The sequence below is a fragment of the Strix aluco genome, chromosome 3 (assembly GCF_031877795.1).
Source record: "Strix aluco isolate bStrAlu1 chromosome 3, bStrAlu1.hap1, whole genome shotgun sequence".
Classification (NCBI taxonomy): Eukaryota; Metazoa; Chordata; class Aves; order Strigiformes; family Strigidae; genus Strix; species Strix aluco.
Window position 1 is genome coordinate 53,129,501 of NC_133933.1, and position 27,945 is coordinate 53,157,445.

Here is a 27,945-nt window from a genome sequence, read left to right on the forward strand (position 1 = left end):
ATTCCTGCTGCCTAGACAATACTAAAACTAGAAGTTTGTTAACTTTTATCTACAACTGAACTGAACTATCCATGAATGCATTCTTTCCTAAAGAGAAGGCTGGGCTTTGTAGAAACGATTTCATCAGTGAAAATTACTATGCTAAAAAGCAAAGTAGTAAACTCGTTCTTTATCATCATCACCCAATGACCCTGTCAGTTACAGAAGTGTTTACATTGTCTCAAGAGCTAGATATATTGTCTAAATAAGGGCTATATTGTCAAAAGAGTCTAAAGCTGAAGTGGTTTTATTACAGCTGGGAAAAATGTCACTTATGAGGAAATATTTTATCAGATGTGCCATGGTTTCTCACTTCGCTTAAAAAAAGGGAAAAAAAGGGTGGAATACAATAACTTTACTACAAAAAAAAGGGACAGTTATTGTTTTTATAATCCATCCTCATTACCATAGCCCTATTAATGGTATGAAACTGTCAGCCATAGCTTAGTTCTTTATTTTTTACTTCCGGAAATGACAGGATTTGCTAAACAAATTACAGAATGTGAGCATTTAACAAAAAAGCATGTTTCTACCCAGACCTAGTTGGTACAGAACTGCAGAGTCCAGTTGTAAGTGCCCCTCTTAGATGTTTCCTTCTCTGTTTGCAGAGATGTCTGTGAAAAGGCAGAACCAATACAGAACAACACTCAGACAGGAACATCCCCATCTTTTATGACAACTGTTAATTCTAACAGACAGATGAGGCTGGGTATTCAACTGCATAAGACCCTTTAGGGAGAAGCCTAATGTAAAATACCAAACAACACTGTTTGAAACGTACAGCAAAACAAGCATTCAAGAGAGCTTAGCTTGTCAGTCATGTTTAAGTAACTCTAACAACAGTAAACAAGACAAAATTTTGCCAATCAAGATTGGATTTTTTCCCCCCCTTTTGTCTGTTGAATCACAAACCATCTGACAACTCAGTCTGATACACAGTAACCTTATTCAGTCTGGTCTTAATCAGTCTTTAGGATTCACCAACAGGAATTGCAAGATCCTTTTGAGCTTAGAAGAAGCCTGAGCATGCACACGTTCTCAGCTGCAGACTGGACTATGAAAAACATATTTTTCAGTAAACCCTCCCAACACCCATGGGGCTTCCTGAATTTCCTAAATGTTAAGATTTTTGGTTCAAGAAGTCTCAAAAATACAATTTAGCCAGCACAATAGCTTTATTTTGTAATTTGAATTATTATACACAATTCAGTAAAAGTCCACAGGAGGAACAGCATGGAGACTTACTACTTTTTGGCATTTCCTTAAATTAGAGCCAAAGTGCAAAGTCTCCAATTAACCCCCAAGGTAAGAGAACAACACTTCACTGTTAACAAAAGTCATGTTAACACTTAAAATATCTAATTAGTTATTTAAAAGGCCACATCTTCAAATGCAATTAGAAATCATTTAATAAAGTTTTTGTTTCTTTTGGTATGATAAATTGCCACATATCCTACAGCTAACAGGTAAGGAACATGATGTTTTCCCAAGACATGTAAAAAACCAAACAACACTGTCTGTACATTATTCCATACACCTTAAAAATGAATGTCAGAAATCAATTGTTCCCAGGAATCTTATTTCCTTCAGACATGCTGTTGCTCTTAAAGAAAGAAAGAAAGAAAAGCCCAAACCCAACTTTTCGTATATAGTATCTTGAGGCACATGTTCCCCCATACTTAAAGGAATTTTTACACAGGATGTATTGTATGTTACAACACTGTTACTATATAAAGTCTATGGCACATTGATTTTTTTGGGGTGAAAAAAATTCTCCTCTGTGTCCAGCTGCTACAATATGGCACAAAGTTAAAAGTTAACACCATGACTAAATATATTCTGATACTTTTTTGCTGGCTATTTTGGGGTGCACATAAATAAAAGGCACACTTTCCCTCTCTCCTCTTAAATCATTTATGTACTGTACAAGCCTAACTTCCCAGCACTGCTCCATTCCTGCTGGCCCAGTGCAAAAAAAGATTTAAGTCAGCATCCAATGCTAGTAACAGCTCTCTATGCTTAACCAATGGCTTTAGTTTAGCATGCTACTTCCACTGTGGTGACCACTGATGAGAGGCCAACAGTGTTCCTGAAAAAAATTACAAAGCCTTAAAAAAAAAAAAATTTAAGTTATTTATATTCACTTACATGTATATTTTCCAAATGTGTTTACAATGTTCAGAAAGTGCACATTTTGAAGTCCTGTTTATTACATATGTCCATGACCTATATATTATAGCAGCGCCATGTACAACAGTATCATTGAAGAATGTCAATGTTTCCATTACTGACCCTGTTTTGCAAGAGTATAATGAAAATACAAGAATTTGCTCTTAGCTAGAACTTAGTGTCCATAATGTCTTCGGCATGGCATTTTTAAATATTTGGATTCAATTCTGTACAACAGTCAGAATCTGAAACACAGAAGGTTAGTGGTTTCACTTTTTGGCGCTCATTTTTCTGTAACAAGGATTTTCAAGAACGAAAGTGAGCTTACAGCACATGAAGAGCCCTCAATAATAAAAGCTCCACAAACCATTACCACACTGTTGAAAACTTAACAAAACCCAGAAGTTAATGATTTGTGGATCCTTACAAAACTACTTTTTATGATTTAACAACAGGTAACATCAATGAAATTATCATATACAAAACCAGCTTAGGTCTTAACATCAATGGTTGGACAAACATATTTAAACAAGAATATTCAGAGTTAAGACTAGTGCTAAGTTTAGCTAAACTTAGATTTGAGAGTTTAGATACTCTCAATATGATATGCCTATAAAAAAACATAAGTCCAACTTTCAGAAGAGTCTGAAAAACAGCAGTTTCAAGTAAGTCTGGAGCAATTAGGTACTGTGGCTAAAGTTACCATAAATATGTACTACGTGTTGACTTGACAAAACTGTGTTAAAAGAAGCGTGAGTCGAACCACTACCTCTGAAGGTTCTTGCTTTGGTTATCTTTAAAAAAATTCAGACTGTTACAATAACAGTGCAAGTTCATTATAAAGCCACATGCCTCTCTGATGTTCTCTTATCAACTGGTTTTTATTATGCCCACTGCCAGCAATGGACATTCTGCTTGAAAATCCACCTCCTGCTGTAAAAGGTTTGGCTGAACCAAATGAAGAAAATAATTCTGATCTCAGACTCAAAAGGGAACGCACTATTTCATTTAGTTCTTGTTAAGAATATTTGAAAGCCTTCTCCACCTACAGTCTTTTTGAAACACAAGGCACAAATAGGGAGTGGACATTCCAGCAAAAAGTGATTGTCTGAAATTAACAGTCCACAGCAGTCTTCTAGTCCAGCACAACAAACATTTTTGCTGTCCAATTCTATGCCACGTCTTCTAGATAATCTGCAACATCACTTAACTGAGAAATGGTAAGGTCTTGCGTGATGCCTTCAAGCTAAAAAATAAATGAAATTACAAACTCAGAAATCATAGAAACAGTAAACATTATTTCTTGTAGTCTTTCATATAGCATCCCATCCTTTTGGCCTCAAGCTCTTTCAGTGAGATTTCATACTCCTTTAGGAGGTGCTCAGACAGGTCTTGAGATACAGGGATAAGACATTCCTATGTTGGATACTAAATCAATCTCAAATGCATTTTACATGTCTAGAAACAGACAGTGAATTATGCTACTGAACAACTGTTGTGGGGTTTTTGTTTTGTCTTTTAATAAGTATAGTATCTAACTTGGCAGGAACACTTGGTGTAAAAATACAGAATTCTAACAAATAATATAATCTTAACATGTATCCTAGGAACCTACAACAATGGCATATTCCTTCACAGAAGGTTAAAAGAAAAAAGTCAAGAAGAATGTCAAAAATAATAATTTTAAAAGAATCATACTTTATCACTGGCATTTGACTCTGTTTCCACAGAAATTTCATCTATTTCTTCACCAATACTGATATCACTTTTTTCTGAGCGGTGACTAGTACTAAAAAGAAAGAAAACAATAAATGTAGAAATAAGACTTACTTTTCAAACACCCAGGCATTACATTCACTTTCACTTTATACCTGACATTTGATTGGGATTTCAATTCCTAGCAAATTAAATATGAAGTTACTTAACCCATAACACCTAAAAGCTTTCTATCTAGATGAAGCCATGATAAATACCAATAAATACTTAGGCCTCAATCCTGCAGTTTACAACACCAATACCTTCACATCACAAGGATGAAGCTGTTAAGTATTTATTACTGACTACTCATGATGTTTTATTTTTTAGCTGAATATTTCAGTACACAGCATATTAATTGTCTAATAGCACTAATTAAAGTGTTAAAACATTGTTAAGTGCATGGTTCAGGAAAAAAACGCCAAACACCTTCCACAAAAACCCAACAACCTATCATCTTAAATTTAGCACCAGGTTTTTAAGGAGCTTGTTACCCCCTACACAAAAGGGGTCTAGGTTTTTTTTTTAGCAAACTGAAGTTTAACAGAGTTCAAAGAAACTGACAAACTCCAGCAATAATGATTAGCTGAAATATTATGAAGTAACTCAAATATGCTAGTGGATATGCTTACAATGCATGAAATACGATGCTGCTGCAGTATCATCCTTCTCTTACCTGTTGAAGTCATCAGCATACTCATCGTCATCTCCATTTCCTAAATAATTTTTAAAAGGTATTAATCAAAAAAGTTTTCTCTTCAGAAAATGCAAAAAATAAATCTATTCCTGCACCAAAATACATTGATGGCAAGCAAGAGTGGGAGTAGATTGAATTACTTGTGAAGATTAGGAAGAGAAAAGGAGTTTATGTTGGTTATTAATTATCATACACACATTTTCAGGATGTTGACTACATTGCTGAAGATCACATTTAAATACTTGGCAGGTCTATCTTGAGAGACCTGATATTTCTTATATCACATCACCTTTATATTGCTCCTAAAGCTTACAAAGCAACTTTCAAAGGTTTGAAGAGCAAATAAACATGCCACTGAAAAACACTGAGACAAGACTTGTCTAACTTTTTCCAAAAATGTAAAACCCCTCTTTTCATAGGAGCCTAGACAACAAAATTTATCACTTGATACGAGCAAACATATGCTCAGAATGAATCAAATTTTTGCTGCATGTGTAAAAGACTATTCCACATACAATACACCAGTCTTCACTTTTCTGTATTTCTTTAGAACAGATTTTGCTCTTAACTTCAGTAAGTTTCACACTGGTGTTAAACAAGAGTGACAGAAGTAAAACCTGAAGATTTTAGCTCAATATGTGCATTTCAGTTTCTCAGATTCCTCTAAGAAGCCAGGCCAGAACTTACAGTTAAAAATATCAGAGTTTCCTCATGTTTAGCAGTACTTGCCTAATTCTAGTGATCCCAGTTTTGCATTCACCAACCTCAGGTCTTTCAAAACAGAGTTTCTATTCAAATCTGTAACAGAACAAAAGCATTTGTATCAGAAATTTGACCTGTGACACTCTAATAAGATCCCACTTAAACATACCCATCAACCATTTATAACAAGTGTTCTTTTGAAATAACCTGATATAATTTTAATAGTATAGTATGGTAGTATTATATCCAATTTTCAGGTCTGAACTCTGCTAACAATTAAAAAGATGAGTAGCAAACAGGGACAATCTCCCAGTATTCAGGATCAGATTTTACAACATGAAAGCAAATATCCCTAAAGAACTTGTGCAAATAACGTAAGATAACAATACAAAGGAATAAGTTCATTTCAGTTAAAAACTGAGCAGTAGAATTTTATACTCCTGAAAACTGCTCCATATACATAAAAAAACAAGGAGTGTAAATAAGCATTTCACACTCCAAAACATAAGATGCCCCAATGGCAGCATAATATATCAAAACTAGTATGCAATCACTCAGTGAAACAAGCATTACTATAAAGCACATTACAACCAGAAGGGGGCCACATACTTAATCACATTTGCATCTGAATGTGTAGATCGTTCATCAAATTATGGGAAGTATCTCCTACATTCATCAAAACACACAAACATGTGGAAACTTACTATCAGACTCCTTTGGTGAAGGAGCACCAGTCAGGGAGCTTAACCCACTTTTTAGAGGCGGTGCATCAGAAAGGGATACTAGACCTCCTGTTTTATTAGCTTCAGTTTTCCTAAAACGAACCAAATAAATAAGCAGTCCACAGAGCTGTAAAATGTGCATAGTGACTTTCTTTTCTATTATTTACTAAATTGTCATAGAACTAGAACAGCAATATTTACAGCAAAAAGAGCAAGGGGAAAGGACTATTAATTCTGTAATCTTAAAAACAGTAAGGAGTTTACTGGCACAAGTGTCAAGCAAGACATTCAGTAAGAAAGCCACTTTCTCACCTATGCAAAGACTTCTGCCTGCCTTCTTTCACAGACAGAGCTCCTGCACCTTCATCAGCATCGCTATTTTTATCAGGGGGCCTTTCATTATCCCCCCATGTAAATGCAGCCAAAAGAAGAAAGATTCAGATATAAATCCATATTTAAATTAGTTTTAAAAGATATCATGTCTGACAAAACTATTAATCCTAAGAGCAGTTAGTTCACAGAATGAAAACCTCTCAGTTATAGCAAGAGAGATCTCATCATCATGTGTTTAAGTTCACTCGGCTAGTATCTATTCCATTCATCTACTTAAAACTGTTGAGTTCAAATACTACTTGCAAGTAAAAGATGAAGAAACACCACTAAAAAGAGATCAAGATTTTCACATTTAGTATTACCAGAACTGTTTGTTACTGTGATTCCATTCCTATTAGTAACAGACAACATTTGAATTGTTCATTATATCTATATCACCAAAACACCATGTATACCTCCACGTAGTAAAACACTTCAAAATTTTGAACAACAGATCAGAGAACTAAGGGCAATGAGAGCCTGGATCATCTCTTACTCTGTCCTTAGTAACTGCTTGCTCGCTTCCTCAATAACGCACTCTTCTTACCAGAATGGCCAAAGCTCCCATAAGTCATTTACCTTTTTGCAAATCAAGCGATGCTGGTGCCTCTCCTACTTACTCATCCCCTGGGACTCGGGCACATCAGCACAACATACCACAAAGGGATTTCACCTGAAGAATATGTTCTTTTCTCTCCTCTAGAGGAGCTACCAGGAAGGTAGAAGCAAAAGACTCAGCAGAGACAGCTCAGTCACAACTAGTTGCTAGCTCATTATTAACATATACAGCAACCCTTATTATGAAACATTACTATAATAGCTACATCACAATAACATTATAAGGTACAAGTTACTACTTAGTGGACTGTGACCCTACTACAGACACACATAATTTGGAAATATTTTTTTCTGTAGGGAGTTTCTCTACTAGGAAAAAAATCCTTATTTTACTGAATAATTAAGAACCTTTCTTCTGTCACCATTTTAAAGAAAACCAGTTTATCCAATTTCAAAGTGAATTTCCCTTCTTGTCGTATGAAAATGCTTGAACAGTTAGTAAATATTATTATTAGCCAGAAGTTTTTCCAGCCTTTCTAGTTTTCCCAACTTATCATTTAAACCTATTTTATGGCAAAATAACCACCTGCTCAATGGTTAGACTTCGGTTAAATGCTAGTTAAATGAGCTCTTGAGTAAGGAGGAATAAATGCACTCAGATGGTTTTAATCTTGATATTTCCAATAAGAGAAAAGAAATACCATAGTAGGGTTATTTGTAACACGGAAAATTTTCCAGAGAAAAATCACTGCTCTGAGGAAAAAAAATTCCACTCCATCTAAATACATCCAACAAAAGCTGTATTATAAATAATCATTCTCAAAGAGCCTGTTAATTTATTAGAAGAGACCTAGTTTACCTGGTGCAATTGTTTTGTGCTGTACCAGAATGATCCCATTCCAAGCGTAAGCATCTACTGTAGCAATAATACAAAAGTTTATGTTGTTCTGCCCACTATCAATGTAGTTGGGGGAAAAAAACAACATAAGGGGAACTACTGTCAAACTGACCTGCAAATGCTTCTGCAACCTCTTCTGGTAACCTTACTAAGCTAGAACAATGCTCAGATTACTTGAGCACAGCAAAAGAACACCATGATCTTGCAGCATTTCTCACTAGAGATATCTAAACTAAGCTTCAAGATAACTTGACATGATAACACAAAGATAGGTTTTTCAGTTTTATAACAAAGCTGTTGTATAGTTCAGTCACTAGTTCTTGCTTCAAATGGTATTCTTCAGTCATCAGACTCCATAGATGAACAATAAAAAAATGCCCTTCAGAAGCATCTGCAAAATTGGCATATGCAGAAATAAAAACAATTCACTGAAAACAGAATTGCACACAAAAGGTGCTGCAATGTCAAGAGGAAACCCTCAGCTGTGAGAAAACATTCCTTACTCTCACAGTTTACGGAGCCAGTTCGAACATTCACCAGATTTTTTTGTACTCCTTACAAAGTCATACAGACATCTAAAGCACTATCCCTTGCATCGTCCGCTTCCTTTAGTATTGATCAGCGCTGCAGCTCTGCTGCGAGAAGAAACACTGATGTCTGTGCCTCACACACGTTCATTCCACCAAAGAAATAGGCTGGGGACATATAGTCCAACTGATGCAACTTAAAGTGAGACAGGTTTTCCATTCATGGTACATTCATGAGATCCCAGATTACACTGTGCATTTCAAAGAATAGAATCATAAAAATGTAGATTTCAGAAACGAAATGTTACATAACAGATCTAAACACTCGCATTTACAAGTGCAAATAATCAAACATCAGCTAGCTCTCAGCAGTCTGCAAGCACACTGAGGACAAAATAAGCCTGTATTAAGTAGAACATCCATGTTACTTACCAGCCATAAGTTCTTTCTGGTTTGGGTATAGGATCATCAAAAAAAGAATCTCCCTCTACATCATCTTCATCCACACCTGGATCACTTTTTTCTTTGGTATTTAAGTCTTTGTTTTCTAGTTGAGGATCTAGCTTTGTTTCATTAGGCAGAAAATGAATGCTTCTTTTGCTTGCTTCCCCTGACGAGACACTTGTATCACTTTGAGTGGTTTCAGCAGCCTTGAAAGATAAAGAAAAAAGCCCTCACTGAAAGGAATAAGTATTTATGTCTTACAATACTGTAAGTGGTAATATAAACACACAACATACAATATACACTTACCATCACTTTTAAAAAAGTTAGCTCAAATTTATTATTACTTCTCAGGAACTCATTAGTGTCATCAGGAATCACACAAGAGAAAAAAGTTGTTTTAACACTTTAGAAAGGAAATGTTCTTTACTGTTGCTGCCATTAAAAATTTTTGTTCCTTCCTCCACATTGCTTTGCTACCTAGATGACCTCTATTATAAAAGCAATCAATTTTAAAAGATGTTGGTCATGAAATAAAGAAATCTACGGACTGATTCTTACCTCCTAGCTTTGAACATAACAGGGTTTGTTTGTTTTACAGCCTGAAAGTCACGAGATGCTTTATTAGTGTTACTTTGCAACTCATCTACAAATGTTGTTAATTACAGCCATTGTCTTCAAAAGAAATCAGTTTAAACCCATGCAAATTACTCTAACTTCCATATTAAATGGTAATCTCTGCAATATTAGGCTTTAAAGCAGCAAGCGTAAGACGACTGAAGTTATCAACACATTCTCCCTCCAAATACTAAAACCAAAAATGACACAAACAAGTCTTTAAGAGTACATAACTTTCAGTCTTTGTATCATGCTTATGGCTCAGTCCTACAGATACTCAAGCATGTAAAGACTATTCTATACGCTAACTTTAAGATCAAGAAATACAGCTCAAGTTGTATCTTTGCAAAACTTCTTGGCCTAAAAGACAATATTCAAATTTACCTAGACAATCAAGCTGTTGTGAAAAACATTATTTTTATTTTTAAGCAACAGCATCTTGCTACTTAGCAAGCAATACTGCAATTTTTATCTTGCCCTAGACTTAGTAAAATTAAGCCGGTGAAAAGATCTATTTATTACGTTAACTTCCTTCCTGCACACTAAGAACAGCAACAGTTTTGAAACAAAATCAACAGTATTGTTTAATCCAGATAACCAATATGGAGCCTGCAGTGTCCCAAATATTTCTTTATGAGTCATTAACTTTCATTCAGAAGGCTGAAGTAAAATTTTCAAACTGTAGGCCATGAAAGCTGAAAAAGGCCTACCAAGGTCATTTTATCTCAGGTCACAGAACCAACATTCAATTGCTGGCAGCAGCTCAGGTCTTCTAAGGAAAGAAAGAGTAAGTGGTAGTAACAACAATATTAATTTCCTATTCTAGAGGAACAGAATTGTTGTTATGAGCTTAGTGATACCCTGACTGGAGTAAAAGGGAAGTTACAGCTACTTTTCTTTTCTGGGACCTGAGCGAGTGAGCTGCTGCTATCTTATCTAAGAAACTACAAGCACAACAGCTGGCCTTTGCTTGAATTCATACATCATTTCACTTTTCCAAAAGTGAAATACCTTCAAATTGTAGTGATAGGTTAAATACAGCTAAGGGTTCAAAGAACATGCCTACCTTGGGTTTCAGACTAATGGTGTTAAAAAGGTAAGTCGGAGTGTGGTTTCACACCTGCATTTAAACAAATGCAATTCTGTGCTGTTGCCAAGAGCTGTGGCCTTGGTCTCTCCCAACATGCTCCCTTCTACATTACACGTATTGGTTCCCAAGTCACAGTCAGAGCCAGTTCAGCTCACAGGTTTGCTGAAAAACCACCAGAGAATATCAAGTTTCAACCAGGAAGTCTAGACTGTTCAGGTCTAGACTGTTCCATCCTGCTCCAGCTGGGGTTGGCTAAAGTTTCCTCCTTCTACATTATTTTTACTCCAACTGCATTGCACAGACAGAATATTTCCCATCCTGCCTTTGCCAAGGAAAGAGAGAACCAGGAAAAAAATATATCTAAGAACTGTAGTTCCATTAAGATATTCACTACTTATTCTTAGGGGAGTAAGCAACAGCTGTTGGCTGCATTACAATGAGGAAACATCCACACAGAAATCAATTTTCTCCCATTTCTGAGATAAATATATTTTCACGGAGGATTCAGCAGTATATTATAAAAAGCATTTCCAGAACATGTTCATTTATCTCCCACTGCAATGGAATTATGATTTGCTTGCCATAGAAGATGGGTATAAAGGATATAAAAAGCCTGATCATAAATGTTAACTTGTTGGAAATTATATTCTACTTGCAACCTCATCACACCAGGAGGAGTATGTAAATGAAATTGTTCTTATCATCACCTTGGCTGCTGCTGCATGCCATAAGTATTCAACTCAACTGTGATGTTCTGACAATGATAAAACCCCTTAAAAAAAGAAAACATGGTTCAGTGAATGACCTTTTACCACACTACTTGCTCAGAATTAAATACTCCTAACTTGGTAGATTCTCTGAAACTTAGACCTTAAAATAAATCTTAGAATCACTTTCCTGTGTCCATATAGTTATGGGGATTAAGTATATACACATTAACAAAACGCCACTATTGACCGGACCAGTTCCAATCGCTATCATTAAGCTGAAGTCAGTGAACAGAATCTTTTGCATCTATGGATTAGTGCATGTAAATAGTCAATAGCAGCCTGAAGAAGAATTCTGACAACCTCAACACAGAGAAGAATACAATGCGCTGCAATACAGTATCACTTCTGGAAAACAGCACTAGTCTTTGGAAGTCATTCAGATATAGTTTATTTTCTACCCAGTTTGGACAGCACTATTTGAGCTAGGTACAGGAGTTCCTGTTTTGTACAGGCCCAAACAATAGTGATAAAAGAACTAAGACTGTCATTTATTCCTCTTATAATCTTAAACAGGAATGACTGTTACTAATCCATGACACCTCCTCTAAAGCAGTTTCCAGTCATCACTTAAAACTCATTCTTGTCAATCTAGTTTCCTAATGAAACCAGTCTTAAGATACTATACTCCTCTGTGCTTGTGCCTGTCTGCCTTGCCCTAATGTATTTTGGACTGGCTGGCTAAATTCAATCACTGAAAAAAGGGTAGAAGTTTAAAAAAACCCAACCAAACAAAAACAAACAAAAACCCCCTCAAACCCCAAATCAAACAGAAGCCCTGCAAAACTGCACTGCCAAAAGTTCTGTCAAGAACAAACATATAGGAATAAGATTCATACCAGACAGAGGATGGACCGACCACCTTTGAGACACGTGCATGCACACCCAGAAAAACACCCACATGAAACCAATTTACAAGCTACTGGAACTCAATTTTTCCTCCCCTAGACAAATATTCTTTTCCTGAGGAAAAGCCATATAACAAACACTTAGCTCTTCTCTTTCTAACCTACTTATTTCAAATAATTTAAACCTGAAGATGAAAGGTGGTATATGCAAGGGAGAATGGAACACTTGAGACATAACTCATCTCCAGTAGTTGTTCTTAGCTAATCTAGAACCACCCTAAGACAAAAGCAGGGGCTCAGGTATGAAGCAACAGTATTGGTAACAGTGATATTTAAGCAGCATTCAGATCTTTGTAGTGGTTTTGTTTTGTTTTAAAAGCTGGTGCCAAGCAAGAATTAACTTCTAAAGCAGGTCTGATATTAGACTTTCCATTCAAAGGTCAGTTACAGAAATATTAGCTTTTAAGGTGCTATCAACAAGCACAGCTATTAATAAAGTAACTCAATCTTGAAATGAAGCTTGCTTTTCAAATTGTATTTTTATATAGTTTATATAGTTTTCTGGTCTTGCATGGCAAGAACTGAAGAACCGGAATAAAATGAAGCAGATCCAAACTGAGCTGACATTTTATTTTCTTTTATCCTTATCACTCCCTCTCTCAAATGAATAAACTAACAACAAAATCCACACAGTGTTACATTTCTCAGCTTTCACTAGTGAGTTGGAAAGCTTCCAAGTTATTTCCAGTAATCTTGAAAAAGCTATTAAAACTTTTTATGTGATCAGATTACATCAATAATTTGAACAAACTTTAGTACTTGAATCAGGGTTGTTTTGCTTTGGGGTTTGTTTTTTGTTTTGTTTTTTACTGGGTGTAGTGGGTAACTGGTTTCTTGTGGAAAAGAAGCTTAAGTGATCATGCTCCTTTCTCTGTCCTACACTTTTCCCTAATTCTTAAGATGTGGATCAGTTCCAGTTAAATGTAAAGAAGTTTTAGAGGCCTGGAAGATGTTACTTAATACAGCTTTTATGCTAACAGAAAGCAGAGAAAAGAAAGCCACAGGCCCCAAAACAAAAACAGTTGTATCCTAACACCTTATCAATCCCAAGCAGCAATCAGTCAGCTGTCCCATAAACAGACAAGTTAATTCCAACCTGTCTGTGTCTCGCAGAGACCCTGTGCACATGCTGTCAACAACCCAGTTGGAACAATACAGGACTTTACAGATCATTTAAGTGAATGCCATCGTATCTGCAGTTTCACAGGAGTTCTCTCTTTTACCTATCTCATGTATGTTATGTTGCTTTTTCATTATATATAAACAACCTTACCTTATTTGATATAGGGTGTGTACTTGATCTTCCATCAGATGACTTCGATGTGAGGCACAGGCTGTCACTTAGAACTGGAGCCACCTAAGAAGTTTCACATAAACACTTATTAAAAATATATTGAATTTTGTCATAATACCATGCACGAAGAAACAAGGCTGCCAGCCTTCCTCAGATGGTATGCAAACTGTGACACCTTGATGCTATGTTAGGAAGTCTACAACAACTGCTTCTGAATTTAATCTTTTGTTGGGGTACTGAATGCATCTTGGGTGCAGAGAATTTTCTTTTAAGCCACAATCACAACAGAGACTAATTAAATGCTCTTGGTTGGATTTCATTCACTTAATTAACAACTTGGTTATATATTCCATTAAAATATTACTGTCATTGCCTTCAGGTAGTTCAATACTTTCATATATTTAGTTTTGAACACATATGTTTCTAGAACAGCTCTAAAGCTTTTAACAAAACCCATTCTAGGCTTTTCAGGTCATATTGAAGTTAGAAGTATGCCAAAGAAAACAGGTACAGTAAAAGTGCTATCAATCCACACTAAAAATTAGAAAATAAGTGACACATCATTTTGTGTCATTTAACTGGATTCATTCTGTGTTACTATGTTGTAGCAGAATATTAGTAAAGAGTACTAGGGTGGCATTAAAAGTAATAGGATAGTCATAATCTTTATTTTTCAGAATTGTTTTCTGATGTTGAAGGCATAATATAGTAAAATAAAGTCTTGAAACAGTATAATACTACAACAATAGCCAAGTGTTCTTAATTTCAGTTTTTAAATCACTGAAATGAAAATGAATAAAGAATTATTAAGGAAGAAAGAAATTACATGTTAACACTACTTACTTCTCCACTGCCTGAAATCTTTTTCTGCTGACATTTTCTAACAACCTCTAACAACAGGGGACCACCCACAGTACCTTCTGCTTCTGTAATTCCCAAATCTCGAGCTAAATTTTCTCGACCATCAAGGCCATTTAGCTGGATGAAAACACACACATTTAAAAAAAAAAAATTACAACACAGAAAGAACTGTTAGAAAACACAATATATATTTTGTAGTATAACTCCTAAAGCTTTTTGGTCTTATTTAACACAGCAATATTTTGACTAAACAGTGGTTATTTAAGACTTCCTGTTGCATGTGGACTAAAGTAACGATAGCCTATTGCATCATTTACTTCTGATCTGTACCTGAACACAGACCATCCAAAGTTGTTTTAAACATGCAAGTACTCATCATTAGCATGCTCAGGATTTAAGGATCTATGTGGATAAATTACTTTAGCCTATCACTTTTAAAAGTGGATCCTAGGACACATAGCCAGTGATTCCAGCAAATTCACAGATGATGGAGAGCCCCCATTCCTGTGCACATAGAAGTACACCAGCACAGGCCAACACTTACAGTCTCTGTTTCACTTTAAAAAAACATGGGTTTGGAGAGAAACAGGGATGAAAGTAATTCAATATCAGCCAAAAGAAAAATTGACAGGAGAAAAATTAAAGTACACTTTTAAAAACTGAACTTCACATTACAGCCGAAGGAGAATGTTGCAGTAAACTCAGGTTGGTTGGCATAACCTCAGAACGGCAATGCTGCAAAGGGCACCAGTTCATCTTGAACTCTTACAACTATTTAGTGACACTTCCTAACAAAACACTCATCAAGCAAGTACTGAAGCAAGCCACCACTACTCAAGCACACTGAAATGCGGAGGATAGACAATACAACTGATAGCTCAGAGGCAGGAGCTAGTAGAGGAACACCAAATAAAATCTTTCAGCACTATATACAGCAGTCTTGGCCAACTTGCTTAACTTTGGCCAGATTTCATATAGGCACTGTAATAGGTGGAAAAGATGCTTTTATTGAAAAAAGGAAGGGGGCATTTCAAGGAGAGTGAGATGCCTTTGCATTGTGAATGAATTAGTGTTCCCAAGAGTGAGTGGCAACATGACAGAAAGCATGACTGTTTCTATTTGGTAGCATGAACATGAATCTTTGTACAGATGTATCCTAGTGCAATAAACGCAGCTAAGGATATTTAGCAAAGGACAAGGGTGCATGGGATTTTCTTTGATTAAGCCCCTAGAAAGAAACATGAACTTCTGAGAAACAGAAGTCAATTAACTGATTTAACAAAGTTGGATTTTTAATAAATTAACTATATAAACTGACATTAAGAATAAAAATGAGCATTTGAGATGTAAAGAGAAATTCTTCAATTAAATGAACTGTCTCAAAAGCAAATTTGCTATTAAAACCTTTATATCATAAAAAGAGACAAAGGGACAAACATGATAAAAAGCCGCTAACTCAGTATCAAAAGCCTAAAAGCAATCAAGTTGGGCTATGTGATCACTGTAGGTCCCTTCCAACTGAGCTATTCTATTCAATCACTTTTTGTCATGTACATCTGCACAAAGTCCTTTATTTCACTGAAATTTCTCTCAGTCTAGATTACTGACAGTATTTTAATTTTTGTATTTAATTTTCATACTAGTTTAATATCATGACATAATAAATTTATTGGCAAAAAGTGTTGCAGTACTCTTGTATATACTGTTATATGATTTCACAAAAATTATTAATTTGTTAATTCAAAATTAACATATTCTCAAGCATTGATCTTTTTATAAAGAGAATACTCACTCATATTAGCACACTTTCCTGGAATATGTGTCTTTATGGCAATAAGTACCTTTTGCAGACTAAATATAAAAAATTATTTAGAACAAACACAAGCAAGTGACTTAAATCTACTATAGCTTCTGTATTCATTGCCATGCACTCCAAACAATCAGCAGAGCATAGAAATAAAACCAGTATATCTTACTGTGCTTGATTCGGGCTGAAAAACAGCCAATGTAAAATCAAGATTGAAAAAACGTAGAAATTCTGCAACAAGACCTGCTACCAAGCGACCTAAAAAGGAAATGAGATGAGTGAAAATACACCAGACAGAAACAATTCTTACTTCAAAGATTTAACATTAACATGGCTTCAGTATGAACATCTGCACTGATTCAACACTCCTACAAGCATCATTTAGACATTCAGCAAACTACCACCACAGAGCTAATTTGTATACCAATTCCCTAATTTCTAATTCAGCCTTCATATCAAAATTATTTAAATCAGAAATACTGCAGGAACATAGATTGCCTACAAAATTCAGGCATAAGATTACTTTTTTAAACTATTCAGTTGTTTTAAATACACCGTTTTGGCATGTCTCCTATGTGTGCATTCCCTCCTGTACCTCTGCAGTCAGTTTTCACTGATTACTGTTTCTATTGGTCTAGAATGGCTCTGAGTTAGCATAATCGTAACTCATCATGAAATATTGATTTAAATGCATTAGTCACCTCAGTTAAAAATACAACTTAAGCAATATTAACTTCAAAAATTATAGATTAGCTTCTGTTCTCAATGACTAGTAATTATGACATTTGACAGGAACAAAAGCATCCTTTATGTCATGAAGACTGTACTGTTAATAAAAGATTCAAAGATGTAATCCTTTGTTTCCTATTTGTATTATTTTGAGAAGTATACTAAACAAAGAACTTACCATCTTTTGTACCTAAAAAACTTTTCAAGCTTTCATTTACCAGAGGTGCTTTGTTCTATCAAAAAGAAAAAACCAAACAGTAGTTAACATCATCCTTATACTAGCAAGAAATTGAAAGCCACAGCAAGTTGGTATTTTGGTGTAGGCTGTTCCACAATGCACCTGGCACATGTAATTCACTTCTTCAAAATCTACCTTTGTATTAATTCTACTGCCTGCAAGTAAAAGCTGCAGTCATACATTTACTTAAGCAAATTAAAATGGTCTCAGTGTTTCTATTATAAAAGCTACAAAGCTAGAGTAATTTCACCAGAATTCTTAATGACATACTGATTTTTATTTACTTAATGATTAAAAAGGTAAGTTAAGCAGTTAACCTCACAAATTGCTCCTCTAACATAGTGCCAAGTTTGTTTAAGGAAATTCAGTCCCACTTTTTAAAAAATGGGAATTTACAAGTCATCTAGACAAAGCGTAGACTGTACTAATTAGTGGTTCACAAATCAATACTAATCTCCTATTAATTAAAAGACCTTCAAAGATATTATGAAAATGTTTTTTCTCCCTTGTTAGATTTGCCCTCTTCAACCTTGATTTTTAAACAGCGATAAATCAATCTGCTATGTTTGACTTTGTTAAAATTGTTCAGGGGTTTTTCAAACCAAATTCTAAATGCCATTCCTAACATATCAAAAAATCCTGGGTAAGAACCTAACTCAAAGAAAAGGATTCGTTATAGGTATTTATCACTATAGTTGTAAATGCTAGCAGACACAAGAAAGCACTGTGTGAAGAAAGAAATACATCTTGCTTAATATTTAGGAATTCAGAATAGTGATAAGTATTAATACATTTCCAGTGTCTCTGCAGTGTAAAATTAAAATCTCATGATACATTTAAGCCTTTTGAAATAAAGGGTGAGCCAAGACCAACTGTAGCAAATCTCTCTCCAGTCCTTATCTCCTACCTCCAGACAGTCTGGGAGGTTGTTCTCTGGGTAGTCTATAATATGCTGAAGCTTCCCATAACAGATGGAACAGTTCTGCTATATCACTCTTCCATTATGTCTTCTTCAGCAATCTTATGTTAGATTTCTGGAATATGGAATCTCATACCATAGAATAACTACTTCCTCTTCTTACTAATGTCACAATAATGTCATCTCAGTTGTGCAGTTTTCCAGAAAGAGCACAACCATTTAACCAGTAAAGGAATGTGACAGTCTTCCATTCCTCTCTTTTGAAACAGAGAGCCTGGACATAGAGCACCCTCTCCTCTCTAGTTCTAGAAAAACGAAAGACACAGGAAACAAGGCAATGCCAGAAGCAGAAGGGGTCACAAAACTAGCGTCTGCATACCACAGCAGCATTGTTAATCATGCTAGTATCACATATCCTTAATATTATTATATTGTCTAGGTATCAGTACATAGTCCATCTCTTAATTCAACATTCTTTCTTAAATATAAGCAAATTATCCTGAAGTAAGCCTACAACATCCTTATGAGAAACACCAAAAGCATTAGCATACTTGGCAAGTAACTGCATTATACTGCTTTCACAATACACTTGTCAAAAAACCCCACTATAATATTTCAAATTTCAAAAGACATTATTCCAATTTGATAAAATCTTGATCAGTCAACTAGATACTTTTTTTTCCTTAAAGAAGTATTTGATGGAAAAGATATTAGTTATTCTGGTCAATTGGACAGAAGCAATCTAAAACCAGCAGAGATAGTTACTTAAAGCTACAGTTTCAAAAGGCTATGCAACAATTCCTGTATCTAAACATCAGGAAACACCCTGATAGTCCTGCTTTGTGTTCTTTAAGCATCATACTCTTAGGCAGCAATACATAATTTTGTTACATTTCACAAATAAAAAGTATTAAAAGCTATTATATTTAATTCTACATTAAGAACTATCAGGATGCTGATGATTTTTTTAAGATTCTCTTACCTCTACTTTCTCTTGTTCTTCTAATGCCAAAAAAACAGCTGCTCGCAACTCTGCCTGCCAAATAAAAAAAACAACAAAACCAAACAGCATTTCTACAAGCACTGTTTTCCCTATGCAAATAGAATGCAAAGAGCCTGCAAGGACCTTAACAGCTATTTGTTTCTCCTCAAGCAACTTGGCATCGATTGTAATCTACACCAGTGCAATTAAAACACTTAAGATTACAGGCAATGTGACTTGAGGCTGAGAAAGAAGAGTTTTCAGTCTGAGAACAACATGGGGGGTGGGGGTGGGGGGGTGTCAGGATTTGATACAAGACTTCCTAAATTATTTCTTTAAACACAGAAAGATTCCAAGTTAGTTACATTATTCCCTATTAGTTTCTTCTGAGACTTAAAAATCCAGCTAATTCAGGCAGCTTTGAAACACCTACCCTTCATTTACGATTCATTCAGGAAACATGAACAAATAACTTGTGATAATACATTTTAAAAGTTAATGTTATGATACACAAATTCCTATGATTACTTCTCGGATCACGCTTAAAGAAACAATTTCTCAAGGAAAAGAGAGCATTATTCCAGTCATTCAAATACTCCTGTAGTGAGGTTTTACCTAACTGATTTTGAGTATCTTAATATCACAGATCAGAATTCTTCTAAGGACTGTTTTGAATAAGCCTTGCCTATTTCTTAAAATTTCCTCTACTTCTTTCATTGAACATACCAAATGGACAACATACATTACATTTGATGAAGTGGTTTGCCACTGAACTTTTAATCTGACATTTCGAAGTAGCCAGCAGATAATACTGCAGTAATAAACTATAAAAGACAGTGCTACTCTGTATGCCAGTTTTCTCAAGAGCAAATCAGAAAGCAAGCTTTTAAAGAAAGATTGATTTCCATAACTGAGAACAACATGAGGAGTGTCTGGATTTTCTCACGTATATTACAAAAGGTAACTAAACATGGATTACCCTGTAACTATTCCCCCCCACCAAAATAATTTAAAAAAACCCACAAACTTTTATGGCAAAAATAAAATAAACACTTCCTTTTTAAGCATAATCCTCTTTGGACACCTTTTTAAAGGACAAAAAGTAAAAAGTTGAAAAGATTTCCCATCAAAAGAATACCACAGTTGTACACAGTGGTCATACTGACACTGCAGTTACATTTTTTCAGGTGCTGGGGTACAGCATTCAATCAGCAAATCCTCTTACAACTCATTAATTTAAATATTATTCTTACAATATCAGTTTACATTTAACTTTCTGATCAACAGCTAATGACTAGTTTATTTAGTTTTATGTCACTATGAAAAACTTCAAATGGTTGCAAGGTTGACTTTATTTTCCACTGATGCTACAGAAAGCAAGGACAAGAAGAATAACAAAGCATTTGTGAAACAGACTGGCTATTACAACCGTTCAAAATAAAAGACGCCAGCAATTACATGTGCGTAGGGGTAAACCCCCTTAAGGGTCTGGATCATGAGACTGTAGAAGAAAGTTGTCTGAAAGTAGTTGCCATGACACCAGCTGATCAGAGTCTGATCTGTTTGAGATTTTGGAACAATATCACAGCTGTCATTATTTTCACATAACTGCAATTGTTTGACTGCTCCACTCCTCTAGGTCAATCCCAGTGGCTTTTAAATACAGACCAAGGTGGTTTTCTTCCTCTTCTCATTTATTTAACAACACTGTGTCAATTCCTCCCAGATGTTGCCATTCCCCATTAATAGCAGGTTCACCTTTATTTCCATTAATATCCTTAAGGTCAGGACCTCATCACCAGGAGATAATGCCACTGGTATTTACTACACCTCCCTTTAGCTCACTTGCATCGTCTAGAATACCACCCTACAGACTTCCCACAGAGAAGCAGCCCTCCACTTGGTCCTTCAATCCTGTGAGCATGACTGTAAGTTTGAAGTTAAACACTCCTGTACTATCTGCACCAGGAAGGTTTTCACCATTCCAACACACTGACCTTCGTCCTTTGAGGTGGGTACTGCTCAGATCATAGCAAGATATTCTCAAAATATCATCTCAATACATTTAGACATGGAACCATACACTTGAATCTGTCTGATGTTAAAGCAGTAATTCTCAAGTTCATGAGGAAAAAAGTAAAAAGCAACAATAACAAAGCTGAGGCCAAAGGAAAAATCACCCCAATACAAGGAGATGAATCATATTGGACAGTCAGATGGACAGTGTCATATAGGCTTTTCAGGACCCATGACAGAGAACTTGAACACCAAAAAATTTCATCAGGTATGGTCACAGCAATCTGCTCCCACCAGCAGATATGGAGGCTTATATAACTGCATAGATTAATCCATTTACACAGTGCTCTTCTCCCCTCCCCCCCATCCCTTTTCTTTAAAGTAACTTAACAGTTTGTGTGTCTTTGACCTAGTACCATTTGGCACCAGCCCAAACAGTGTTCCATACGTGGTTACAACCTGCTCTTGCCATCCCCCTATTCCAGATAGCCTCATTCCACTAGCAGTTTTCAAATAATCCAAATACATTTTGAAGAATTTTATTCACAGTCTGACAGTAAAGCAGACCAAAGCTTGATATTCAACATCCCCACCCATATCCTTTCTAAGTCTTCAGTGGAACAGGGTTATGCCAATAGAGCCAGATGTTGACAAGTGACAGTGTATACCTGCCACTCTTGCATCCACCAAACCCACAGGCTTCTTTCTCATCCTGTGGAAGGTGCTCATTCCCTTCTATCCCTAAGTAGTTTTATCAGGCAAAAGCTCAAACCAACGAGACGGCAATTTGATTCCACTGAACTTAGTTGAAATGAGTAAGGCTAACATTGTATATGACAACTGCTGTCTGTACTCAGCAGCAAAATGTACAGGTCAGTATTTTGAAACAAAAGTACATTTTCTCTTTTCCTCCCAGGCATCTACAGTTCATCAGACAGCACTGCCTCTTGCTGATTGCTGTTGTACTGTAAATCAGAAGCTTGTAATCCACAAAAGCATCTCTTCTGCATTAGGCTGCAGTATCTCTCTTCAGAACCTAGGTAAGTTTATCCTATTTTAAATACAGAGCCTTTTGCATGTATCTGAAGTACTGCAGAGGAAAACAGCTCCCTCAGTCTGCAGTTCCTTGGGATGAGGGAAAACAGTTCTTACTACCTCAAGAGCTCCCCAAACACTTTTTTAGGTAGCATCTCAAAAATGCCAATCTGATTTGGGAATATGCTCTTAACTGTAAGATAACAAACACCTGCCTTAACAAGGTCATTAGTCTGATTTAATACACTTGTAAAAGCCATCCACAGCAGCTTACATAGACAGATGCTGCAGGAGACGTAAAAGGATAAGATGGAGACTGTCCAGGACTGACAGATGACCTGTTGCCTGTAGCTACCTCCCACATGCAGAATGCAACACATAGGTATGTAGCATGCCCCTGGAGTTTTATTGTGGCATTTGTCATTTAATGTGCAGGAATGCATTCGTCTGGCACTTAAACACAAGAGTTTATTGTCCTAGGACAAAACTTGAGACAATATTTTCCGGTAGGAAAGCATCTGGGGATTTCAAACTCATTCCTATGCCTCAAAGCATGCAGGCGTATCAGCAACCAAGATCTTGACTTCCTATAACAGGCACTAAATGCAAACTGTGGATATGGCTTATTCCTTGCACACTAGTCTCCTTGCATAGCTACGCAATGCACTTGCAAACATCCTGATATCCAAACACATCCAAAAAGATATCAGCAAATTTTTTTCTGTCAAACTTCATTCACACTTTCTACTCCTGAGGCAATATTTTAGATGAACAAGCAATGGTTTCACAACACTCATCTCAATATGCTGTGGAATACTAGATCAAAGTGGTCACTAATTTCATTAAATGCTTTGTACATGTAGTACAGTTGAGGATAACACTGTCTGCTAGTTGACAAAGCCTTGCTGTTTCATGCACATATCAACATCATTTCTACAAACCCTTAGAGTCCTCAAGTCCCTAGAGCAGCTTTTGCAGAGGAAGTCCTGGGACTATTTTTTTTTTTTTCATTAAAGATCCATTAGCAGAAAGCATAATACAAATTTCAGTTTGCCAAACGCACATGTTACCACCCTTCTCAACCCACTTAAGTAGCTGAACACATAGTTTTTGAAGCCACGTACAAGCAATGTTGTGCATTCCCTAAGAAACAAGGGGTACGTAGGCAAGTTCAGCAAGTGTCAATAACAGAGACATTCGCTTCAGAGATCTGCGACAGGCCAGAACTCTCCTGCAAGCTTGCGTTCACTAATCATTACTAACACATGCATCAGTGGATGGCATCTATGTTTAGGGCAGTGAAATGATTGAAGTAATACATAAGATTTTGCAGGTTAAAAGAACATATCACTGCTGAGATAAACAGTTTACAGATCTTCCAGGCAAAGCACAGGCATGTATAACTGCATCTTCTCCAGTGCTATGAAACAACGCCATGTGTGCACAAACATAAACGATCTCTGGCATATGTAAAATTCAATGGCACATGGGCACCTTCCTGTACAACTTTCAGCATCTCCACTTCCTGACTCCAAAATGACTGTCATACACCTCGGCAGACACAGAGCAAGACTGGAAGAGCATTAAGCAGTCTAACCACTGGTGATCACCCCAGGCTAAACCCCTGTATGCATCAGGCTAAAAGTCTGTACCAGTCCATATGCATCACAGATCTAAAGCTGGTGCCAGAAGGTAAACAGCAACTTCACTACCAATGTTACTCTGCAGAGTCTGTGAGGTTCTCATCTTTGAGCACGACCAGTAGTTTGCATGACCATTTTTTGTCCACTTCAGTGAAAAACTTCAATTTAGCAGCCTTAATTGGCTAAGAAAATCAAACTTGCTGGCAGCGTAATTGAAAAGAATGCTAGAAAAAGAAATAGGAAGAATCCATTCCACAAATGAAGTAGTAAACACCTAAAAGCCACAAACTCTAAATACTTGCAGCTACATTTTTCATGTGCTTACTCCACATGACACAAAGTTCTCATTCTCCTGTTCCTAAAAGAAGGATACATCCACAGTGTTAATACCACTATACTGACATTTAACAGTTAATTTGAAATCATTATAAATGGTTATATTTTACTTAATTTATAAAAATAAGAAATAGATGTTACATTGAAAAATTATTCTCGTTGATTCCAAGAAATGACTTGACTTTCTGATATGAACTGCTTTAAAAAAAAATCAACCGAAAAACAACATCCAGAAAACAGAAGATTACACTGGAGTTGTGCGACATACTCATTATGACAATTAATAATTCACAGACATTTAAAAGCACTGTTCATTATAATACATGGAATGAAGATGCAAAAGCAAGTAAGACAATTTTAACTGACCTATGCATATGCAGTTAACAGCCCATTTTAAAAATAGTATTTTTATTCTAACAACACATTACTTGCCAGTACCTCAGCTGTCTAGGTTTTGAACCAAATTAGCAAGAAATTAGTAACAACAGCATCAGCTGGCCAAAAGCACTACTAGTCATATGATATTAATGCTAATCTCCCTCACATTTGTAGCAATAGCAAGTTCCAGAGAAGATGCAAAAATCAGGTGGCATAAACTTATTTTTCCCAAAGAAAAGAGATTAAAAGAGACAAACCAAAACAAAATAACAAAGGAACACAGTAAGAAGTATAACGGCTCTTCTTGCTCTGATGATGTCAGCTTCCCTAGGAGACAGAAAGATCACATTCTCTTCAAGACAGAACATCTCCACTTGTACAGCATACATCACACTGTATCAGAGATAATTTTCACTAAAGTACAAATATCCACAGTATCTTTACACACTGCAGCTTAGAGAAGCCAGGGAATTCTCATTGCAAGTGGCAAATATATTTACACATCTTCCAGTTTTCACAATATGACTTCATTAAATACTCCAGTGCTCAAAGTCTAGGGTAAATAGAAAAATCATGAACAGATTTTTAAAGTGTCATACAAGTAACATTTTTTTCAGCTAAATAATTACATCAATACCAATGCGCCCAAGAAATTAATCTCAAAATAAGAATTAATAAACTGCAAACCATTATAAAGTCATGCTGTATTAGAGAACAAAGGCATCGTAAGTTTCTTTCTAACAATTACTCAGTCATTATGTTACAAAATGTATTAGCTGATAGCCTGATACCTTCTATCTACTGAAATAATTCCCTTGAATTCTAATCCTTCCAGAGCTGTACAGTGCTCCATACCAATTCAGCTATACATTGACCATGTATTTTTCTCTTCAACGTATCTACTTCAATAGATCTCAGATACATTATTATAGTTAGCTTTCTAGCCTCATCCATCTTGAAAAAATGGTCAGTACTCATTCTGAAATATAAAATAAACAACTGTTTTGATAACATGTAAATGCTCATTCAGTTCTACCACATAATAAAAAAATACTGACACAGAATAGATTAACACTATTGATCACAACTATGTTTAATTTATGTTAATGAAAGGATGGTAATTTTTTTTAATGCATGGTATAATCTAAATTCAATTAAAAGCTAATGATTTAAGAAGACTTCATCCTTAATTCTTCTAGAAGACACTAGGCTTTCTGTCAGGTACTAGCAGAATAAATCCTGTAAGTCATTAATACTTTCAAGTAACAGACGTCATCAAATTTGTGTGTCAATTAAGGTTTACAGATCAGAAAAAACACCATGAATTCCTCAAATGAACAGCCTTAACCGTAAGCATACCAATTATTAAACAGTAACTTCTAGTATTAAAAAGAGACATAATCTTGTAAATAAGATGCAGTTTGTATTTTTTTAAGTCATTCGCTAGTTTGCCTTAAGGGTACCTTACGCCATATTGGATACTACACACTTTTAGCATTATACAACAGTGAGGACTACAATAAAGATATTTGCATAAAACTCAACAAACTGGCAACCATAGTACAAAAACTTGCATACTACACAAAGGCAGGAAACTGCAGCTCACATGCTCAATATGACCTAATCGGCTGGTGACTTTTTTCAATTATCATTTTACCGGTTAACACTATATGAGAGGTTAACAGGTGTCCCAAAAGGCCTGTTTGACACTTACCTAGAAAAGGGTCTCCCTCCTCAAAACACAGTTACATCAGCTAGAACCTTCATTTACTTATTATTATATTATCCATTTGAAATGCAAGAACAATGCATTTTTAATAATACTGTTTTGTTGAAAAGTATGACAGCTGGCTCAAAACCCAGTGAACTTCAAAGTACATGCACAAAGATGCTCTCACTTCCATTAATCACTTAAGTTACTAAACTGTTCCTGAAATATCAGTAATGATCATCCACCTCTTGAAGGCTTAAATAGAACAGTGTGGATAAATTCCACTATACTTTATCTGAAATCCAAACTTCATTTCTCCTTTACATTGTAAGGGAATCCAGCAGTTCTTATTCTTCTTATATCAGTATGTCTCTTTGCTATACACAGCAATTATTGATTTTAACTTGAACAAGAACTCACAGAACCAATTTTCATATCCTTTCTGACACAAGCTCAAGCTACACAGGCTTGGAAATAGTGTACACTCCACTACAACACTATCTCCAATATATTGTCCTTAGCATAGCATTATTTGTCCCCTGTAGGCAGGCAGCGTCCCCAGAGAGCTTCCAGGTTTAGCAAGCCTTCAAGCCACACTTCAAGCAACACACGCCCAAGAACAACGTTTAAACAGCGACCCTCAAGAACTCCTGCTTGAAATTTTCAACAGGGGCTTTTCGTACCGAGGCAGAACCTCTATCCACCGTGTCCCACACCACCCGGCGGCTGAGTTTCCGGCGGGTTTGGCAGCAGCGAGAGCTCCTGCTGCCACACGGTATCTACGAGGGCGAAGCCGCACAGCCGGGCGCCGGGCTCCCTGCGGCGGCTGAGAGCTCCCCTCCCTCTCCCCGCCTGGGCAACCTCGCAGCTCCTGCGGCCGCCGGGCAGACCCCAGGCGGCGGCCGGGCCTCGCCTCCACGGCGAGCACGTACTAGCTCTACGGCGCAAGGCGGGAGCTGGACACGGCTCCCCGCCGAGCCCTGGGCCGAGCGGCCGGGGAGCCCCGCGGGGAGAGCAGGCGCCACCGCCAGGCCGTGACGCCGAGCGAGGGCCCCAGGCGGGAGCACCGGCTGGGAGCGGCAGCGAGAGGGGACGAAGCCCGTAAAGCCTCAGCCCCCCCTGCCCCGCGGGGCCGTTAACCGCCGCCGGCACCAGCCAGCGCTCCCCCTCCCCGCTGGGCGAGGCGTGCGCGGGCGAGAGGCTCCCCTTCCCCCCACCTTAATCTTATTGAGCACCCCGCTGCTCTCCAGCGTCTGCACCAGCAGGTCCCGCAGCTCCGTGTCCTCCTCAGTCGCTGCGGCCGCCATCTTGTTTCTCCCTGACAACCGCCCAAACTGCACTAGCGGTCGGAAGAGCCCGGCAGATTCGCCGCCGCTGCTGGCGGAGGCACCGGCCCAGCGGCGGACCCGAAGAACCGGGGCGCGGCGGGCCGGCGGCCACCCTCAGTGCCGCTCTGAAAGGGGACGGAGGGAGGCCGCGGGCCGCCCGGCGCCTCTGCCCACCGCAGCGCCTGGAAACGGCGGCGGCGAATAGGCAGCGCGGCCACCGGCGCCGCGAGCGGGAAGTTTGAAGCGGGGGATGGCGTTAACGGCTGAACTGCGCGGCCGCCCGCCCGCCTTTGGCGGTGCCGTGACCCGCTGGCCCCCGTAAGCCGTCCCTCAGCCCCTTCCCGCCGCCACCTGACCCCACAGACGCTGAACCCACCCCCCTTCTCCCGCAGCCGGCGGCCG

General features: G+C 37.3%; 1 protein-coding gene across 2 annotated transcripts; it reads right to left on the reverse strand.

Annotated features, from left to right (window-relative positions):
• Window positions 1–1,195: 1,195 nt before the first annotated feature.
• On the reverse strand, window positions 1,196–27,912 carry CEP43 (centrosomal protein 43). 2 transcript variants are annotated; one of them, XM_074818593.1, is made up of 13 exons: window positions 27,433–27,912; window positions 19,097–19,150; window positions 17,136–17,190; window positions 16,398–16,486; window positions 14,404–14,538; window positions 13,540–13,623; window positions 8,872–9,089; window positions 6,397–6,477; window positions 6,067–6,176; window positions 5,390–5,458; window positions 4,640–4,679; window positions 3,907–3,997; window positions 1,196–3,454 (listed from the first exon to the last, which is right to left on the reverse strand). In XM_074818593.1, the coding sequence occupies exons 1-13, from the start codon at window positions 27,520–27,522 to the stop codon at window positions 3,380–3,382; spliced, it is 1,191 nt and encodes a 396-aa protein (XP_074674694.1). In that variant the 5' UTR covers window positions 27,523–27,912; the 3' UTR covers window positions 1,196–3,379. The 2 variants fall into 2 exon arrangements, with proteins under 2 accessions (XP_074674694.1, XP_074674695.1); XM_074818594.1 differs by lacking the exon at window positions 6,397–6,477 and having other exon boundaries at window positions 27,433–27,902.
• Window positions 27,913–27,945: the final 33 nt, after the last annotated feature.